Consider the following 6,692-nt stretch of genomic DNA (forward strand, 5'->3'; position numbering starts at 1 on the left):
CTGCCTGTCTGCCTGTCTGCCTGTCTGTCTGCCTGTCTGCCTGTCTGCCTGTCTGCCTGCCTGCCTGCCTGTCTGTCTGTCTGTCTGCATGTTTGTTTGTTTGTCTGTTTGCATCTTCCCCTCCGGAACAACAGCTGTGAGTCGAACCGGGCCGTTTGGACCTCTCTGAGCCGGGAGCAGAACCTGGGTTCTGGGTTCAGACACAAAGCAGGCAGGATGATCCTGATCCTGCAGGACGTGAAGATCCGGACCGGGTCCGGACCTGCAGAACCTCTCTGGTTCTGGTTCTGGTTCATTCACATCTCGAATTTAGCAGACAGATGAGAGAAGCACGTGCACGTAAAAATGTGATGCTTTAACGGAGCCCAGAACCGAACCTGAGCTGCAGGACAATAAACCCAACAGAACCGGAGCTGATTTATCTGAGAGAAGAAGAACCAACAGATCCGAACCTGCAGCTGTCAGCCCGTCCGAGCGACCTCCGCTCCCGGTCCTGGTCCTGGTCCTGGTTCCGGTCCTGGTCCTGGTTCTGGTCCTGGTCCTGGTTCTGGTTCTCCTCGGACCGGTGTCCTACAGTCTGACCGGGGATCAGCCTCTCTGCAGCCGCTCTCTATTGTCCCCCGGAGGCCACGCCCACCGCGTCCTACAACCAATCAGAGCGCAGAGCGGCGGTGCGCTTCTCTGAGGCCATGATGCATTCAATGACCGTAGGAATTTAGGCTTTCATGCAGTTTTTTTGTTTTTCTATTGCAAATAAAAAACCATAATGATAATGTTATTTTAGTAAACATTTAAATTTATATTATTTTAACTCAAACTGGAAACATTTCTTTGAGTCCTCAGCATTAATAATTAGTTATTTATTACTATAAAGGTAAGGATCCTATAGTTTAAACAAACATAAAATTAGCTTTTGTCATGTAATTAAATGTTTTATAGAAATAAAATGAGTTTCTCTTGTTGCCATAATTAGAAGAAAAAGCTTTTCTTTTTCTGCATCTACAACAAATTAAATAAAACCAGGAGTTAAAATAAATGTAGAACCTGTTCGTGCTGAAGATGAAACTCAGCGAAATGTTTCTGTCCTTAAATCAGGACAAAGACTGAAAACTGACGAGAATCATCAGGATGCTTCAGTTTCTTCTTCAGTGGTTCAACTCAGAGAAGGTTGGACGGGTCCGTTTGGGTCGGAGAGGCTGTGTTCTGGTCCGTTTGGGTCAGAGAGGCTGTGTTCTGGTCCGTTAGGCCTGCTCCTGGAGGAGGTCTGACAGCAGATCATTAGCTGCGGTTGGCTCATTATTAAAACAACATGTTTGTTTCTTCAGAGCAGAAATAATGAGATCCCAGATGGGGGCGCCGCTGTCACCAGGTGGAACAGACCTCAGATCAGGGCAGCGTTAATGATCCCACAGAGTCTGCTTGTCCTCTCATGCTCGGAGACGCCCCCGCTGTCCCCGGGATGACTTCCAGAGGCTTTAATCTGTTCAGGAGGCAGATGTTTCAAGCTTCTCCTCACATAAACTGAGCCAGCTTTCCAGCCTGAAGCCTCTGTGTGCCTCAGGTGGGCTCCAGGACCTCCAGGACCTCCAGGACTCCAGGACCAGGATCTCCAGCACCTTCAGGACCTCCAGGAATCCCTCTGAATGCTGGGTTTTAAATCAAAGCAGCTCCCCTCCTCTCTGCATTACTGACCTTTAAAAGATGTTCTTCATGTTCCTTTGTCTCATTAGAACTTCGTCCTCTTGTCTCCAGAGACAAACATCTGTAACTTCATCCTCAGAGTCTGGTTCTATGTTCTACGTGTGCTTACAACCGTGTTCCCCGAGGCAGTCTGCAGGGGTACTGGGGCTACTTTTAAGGACTATTGTGTCCCTGTAGAACCAAACCCAGACCTGTCAGTCCAGACTCAGTCCAGATTCAGTCCAGACTCAGTCCAGATTCAGTCCTGACTCAGTCCAGACTCAGTCCTGACTCAGTCCAGACTCAGTCCAAATTCAGTCCAGACTCTGTCCAGACCGACTCTGGACTGAATCTGGACTGACTGGCCTTCAGCTGTCCTCCCACTGTCCACGGTAGACTACCTGGACATGTTATATGCGTCCACTAGGTGTGTGTCGATCCGGATCAAATCAGGTCTGTTCCTCGTTCTGATCAGGTCTCTCTGGTCTTGGTTCTGATCAGGTCCCTCTCTGGTCCCGGATCAGATCCAGATCTCAGAGAAGTGTGTGGATCTTTGGCTCCCCCTGGTGGACCTTCAGAAAACCTTTCTGCAGTCAGAGACATTAAAAGGTTTTACTGTTTGTTTAAAAAACGTCTCATTTTATTTAGTTTTGAGTTTAAAACGAACCTTAAAAACTGATCGGTTTGAAACAAACTTCTTATAATCAGAGTTTGTTTTTTCTCACAGCCAGGAGGAGAAAACAGGATCATTTTATCAGATTGTTGTTTTTACTCACTGCGGGTTCATCTCCGGGTTTGTTCTTCATCCTCACCCTTAAATTCCCCAAAAAGATGCTTATCGTGTTCGGGGGAGACAGGCACGGACGGGGTTCGAACCCGCGATCTTCGGTTTACGAGACCGACGCCTTACCACTTGGCCACCGCGCCTGACAGTAGCGCCGTGACGTTTTATCCGGATTTAACCAGGAACTCAGACTTCAGATCTGCCTGGACTTGTTTTAATCTGACGTGTCTGAGTTCACTTTTTCCGCCTTTTTAAGGTAAGTTTAATCAAAACCTTCAGCCGGAAAAAGAGAAAATAAGAAAAATACAAACTTTAGAAACGGGTTCATGTGTTAAACAGCGTCTTTTAGGCTGATACACACTTCTGTTTAATTCAAAAAGCACCTTGTTTACACTTACATATATAAAGACACATTATAACATGTTCTATGTCCTATTTTATCAGTTAAATCTGAGTTAAATCTGAGAGAATCCTAAAAAGATTTAGAAGTTCTTCGTGAGAAGGTGATGACGTCAAGCCACCCGGAAGTGATTATTTCAGCAGCTTCGGTAAAAAAAACACAAAGATATGGTAAATAAATGGGATGTTGGAACTGTCGGCTCCATATAAAGGTAATGAGTATTTTCTGCTGTGAATAATGACATTTAAACGCCTGATTTTATTCAGTTATGTGCGTTTTATTGCTGGTTAGCTTTAGCATGTAGCTAATGTGACTAAAAGCTGAAGCTTTACTGAGGTTTAAATGTTTCTGAGGTTTATATCAGCTGAAACCTCAGAATCTCACATCTTCGTTGTGAGATTCTGATCCTTAAAAGCAGAGTTCTGTTGCTGTTTCGTGATTAGTTTAATCTGAACAGATTGATTCAATTAAAGGATGTTTGAGTTAAATAAACAGTGATATGATGAATGACACACAACTGGTATTTACTTCCAGGTATCAAATGAAACACCAATAAAGTCAACTTAATGTTTAAAAGTATTTTTAAATTTGCATCATCTCCTCTGAACCTTCAGATATCTTAGAATAAGGAGGTATAAGTGCAGGATGATTCAGGGCCATTTAAAGGTCTGAAGGTTTGTGACCATGCCTCTGGTGCTGGACGCTGTGTGGGCGCTGTGGAGCATCGGGGCCGGCATCTATGACTACTTCCACACCAGCGCCATGGAGGAGAGGATCCACGCCCTGGAGCACGTCCTCTCCATCCACCAGTGTGTCATCGGCGTCCTGTCGGCAGGCCTCATCCTGCTCATGACCTACATACTGCTGAGAAAACACTGAAACCTCAACGTCTGACTGATGGTTGGAGCAGCAACCCGGGTCAGAACCGCTGCTGGACTCTTCAGCCCTCAGTGAGAACATGAGGTCCAGAGGTTTGATCTGGGTCAGAACCGCTGCTGGACTCTTCAGACCTCAGTGAGAACATGAGATCCATGAACAGGTTTGATCCGGGTCAGGAGTCAGTTGTGCACTTTACCTGTTTTACAGAGTTTAGAAATGTTGGTGTTTATTTGACATCTTCCCTTTCAGTGAGGACAGACTGTCTTTACTTTAGATTTAAAAGATTAAGAGAGATTTATCTGAAAAATCAGCTTCATCTGCTCACTTACATCTCTTCTATCGGTCAGAGTTTGAACTCTTTGTCCAAAGACTTCATTTCACTTTGATATCAGAATATTTTTTCTAAAACCTATCTTTAACAAAAAGTGAATTGTTGTCGAGGCTCATTTCTTATTTGTGTCTTTAGTCTTTATCAAAGATAAATCTGGTGAAATTCTGTCATCTTTAACAGGTTTTAAGGGAACGTTGGCTTCATGTCTTCATACTTTCTTTCCCGTATCGTCTCTCAGTCTGGAAACGATCCGGTTGCACTTTTAAAATATGGATGAATGAGATTTAACAGGATTACTGCTGTTTTAATCAGCTGTGAGTCATAATTCTCCATGTTAAAACCAAAACTAAGACGCCTAAAACACTGGGAACTAAAGTTGGTCTATTTATTTATTTTTGTGGGATTAAAAGCTTAACTAAATGTTGAGTTTTCTAATGTTTGTATAATAAGTGTGGGGGTGGGAGGTGTTGGGTGTGTTTCCTGTCTGTGCCTTGTGTTTAGTTGGTTTATTTAAGTTAAGGTTTGTCACCTTCACGAGCCGTGTCCTCCGTGTGTATCAGTGTGTATCAGTGTGTATCAGTGTGTGTGGTTGAACCAGACAAACATCAGATACTGTTGAAGGAAAGATGTTTGACTAATAAATTTAACTTCAGTCCAAACTGTTTTTCTGCTGACTTGAGTTTAATTTTATTCAAATTAAGATATTTTGTTTGTTTTCACACGAGAAGAATAGGTTCTGCTTTATTCTTTGGTTTGATGAAGTTGTTGGTGTTCAGCTTTAATTTGGAAGAGAAGGAAAACAAAAATTAATTTACTTTATCTTTTATTTTAATACAATATGAACCCAAGTCATCTCATTGGCTTCACTGTATTTGTTAATAAGCATTTAGACTTACAACACAATCCAAAGAAATAAAAATCTTTTTGCATGTTATTTTCTTAATAATAAAATGAAAATTAGCTTCTAAAAATAGAGCAGCTGCAGCAGGAAATTTGTAACAAAAAATGAACAAAGAACTTTTTTTTACACGTTTAAAATGGAGAAGTTGTATAAATAAAAACACAGACATCACACGAGTGATCAAAATAAAAAAGCAGAGAATAATGAAATTATTAAAAAGATTAAACTAGTCTCTCAGGGCCAGGCGGCAAACATGAGTCGAATCTGCGCCCAATCAGATCGCAGAGTTTCAGCAGCGAATGCGCTGATTGGTTAAAGACACTAGAAGGCGGGATCTCTAAACACAAATCATTGCTCCGCTGCAACGTCCGTTTTCAAATTAAGCGAAAGAGGGCGGAACTTTGTCAAGTTTCACCTTCAAAATAAAAGCAAATAATCTCCCAAGCGTTACAATTTAGATCGCATGCTTCTGCTGTGGTATGTGCTTCAATTGAAGTGTAATTAAATCATTAACCTGGAATATTAATCACCCACAAATGATGTTAAATGTGCGTTTAACGACTTTATACTTTTAGTTATAATTTATTGAGAAAATCCCAACCGGACAGGGTATATGTTATTATGCGCTACTTCCCTCCACTGTAACCCCAAATTGCTAACAGGCAGTCGGCATAAAGAATGTAGATTTGAATAGGTAAATGTATGGTAGCTATAGTCAGGGAGTGTTTTTTTTTTTGTTTTTTTTTTTACCTTTAATGGTTTCCCGTGCAGCAGTGTTTTCTGTTCGGGCCATTGTTGGTGCGCTCAGGGTGTAGCATGATGCTAACCGGTTAGCCCGGGGTTTCCGCCTCAGCTCGCCGGAGGCTCTTCTCTTGTTTCGCGCATTTCAAGCCTTTTTTCCTACAGCCTCGAACAGTTAAGCCGGTTTCAAAGGAAAGCTTCAAGACTAGCGCTTCTCCGACGTGAAGTCTAACATATTCAAACTTAACTGGAACGTCTTGAACATGAGGACTGCGGGTTTGTTTTCCAGCAACGCTGCTCTTTTGTTTTGACAAAAGAAAGGAGCTGAATTTCTTTCCTCTTTTTGAACCCACACCACCTCACGTTAGGTGGTGTGGCAGCTTCCCCTCGCTCGATTCTAGTCGTTTTGCCAATGGCTCCCCAGAAGCACAGCTCCTCGGGTGGAGGGCACCATGTGGGCTTCGGTTCTGGAGCTAAAGCCAACGGGTTGTACCAACAGCAGCCCTCCGCTGCTGCAGCCAGGAAGCCCAGCATGCAGCTGCTTCAGGCCGACCACGAGCTCTTCCTGCAGGCCTTTGAGAGTGAGTCTCTGCTGATGAAAGACAACAAAATAATGTCTTTGTTTCAGGATTACAGGAGGACGGCACGTGACTGAAGAGAGGCCCTGTTCCAGCTGAGACTGTCACCTTCAGCTCCACACCTGTTAGCTGTTACTGCAGAGGTGGTGTTACTGCAGGTGGTGTTACTGTAGGTGGTGTTACAGCTGTTACAGGTGGTGTTACTGCAGGTGGTGTTACTGCAGGTGGTGTTACTGCAGGTGGTGTTACTGTAGGTGGTGTTACAGGTGGTGTTACTGCAGGTGTTACTGTAGGTGTTACTGCAGGTGGTGTTACAGGGGGTGTTACTACAGGTGGTGTTACTGCAGGTGGTGTTACAGGGGGTGTTACTGCAGGTGGTGTTACAGGGGGTGTTACTG

The 6,692-nt window shown here is 43.6% G+C and overlaps 1 protein-coding gene, 1 long non-coding RNA gene and 1 other non-coding gene across 4 annotated transcripts in view; 2 read left to right on the top strand and 1 right to left on the bottom strand.

The window, feature by feature from the left end:
* Positions 1 to 2,527: 2,527 nt before the first annotated feature.
* On the top strand, positions 2,528 to 4,724 carry LOC112450026. The gene is made up of 3 exons (XR_003038591.2): positions 2,528 to 2,720; positions 2,909 to 3,075; positions 3,479 to 4,724. It is a non-coding gene; the product is annotated as an uncharacterized LOC112450026 (long non-coding RNA).
* Positions 2,536 to 2,607, bottom strand: trnat-cgu. Its single transcript has one exon. It is a non-coding gene; the product is annotated as a tRNA-Thr (tRNA).
* Positions 4,725 to 5,568: 844 nt separating the features above from the next.
* LOC108229693 (polycomb protein suz12-like) overlaps positions 5,569 to 6,692 on the top strand; it is a 12,075-nt gene continuing 10,951 nt past the window's right edge. The window contains exon 1 of one of the 2 annotated variants that reach the window (XM_037978825.1): positions 5,569 to 6,297. In XM_037978825.1, coding sequence (XP_037834753.1) covers positions 6,129 to 6,297 — 169 coding nt within the window. In that variant the 5' untranslated portion in view covers positions 5,569 to 6,128. The remainder of the gene's footprint in view (positions 6,298 to 6,692) is intronic. The other variant, XM_037978826.1, reaches the window with a different exon arrangement.

The sequence above is a fragment of the Kryptolebias marmoratus genome, linkage group LG12 (assembly GCF_001649575.2).
Source record: "Kryptolebias marmoratus isolate JLee-2015 linkage group LG12, ASM164957v2, whole genome shotgun sequence".
Classification (NCBI taxonomy): domain Eukaryota; kingdom Metazoa; phylum Chordata; class Actinopteri; order Cyprinodontiformes; family Rivulidae; genus Kryptolebias; species Kryptolebias marmoratus.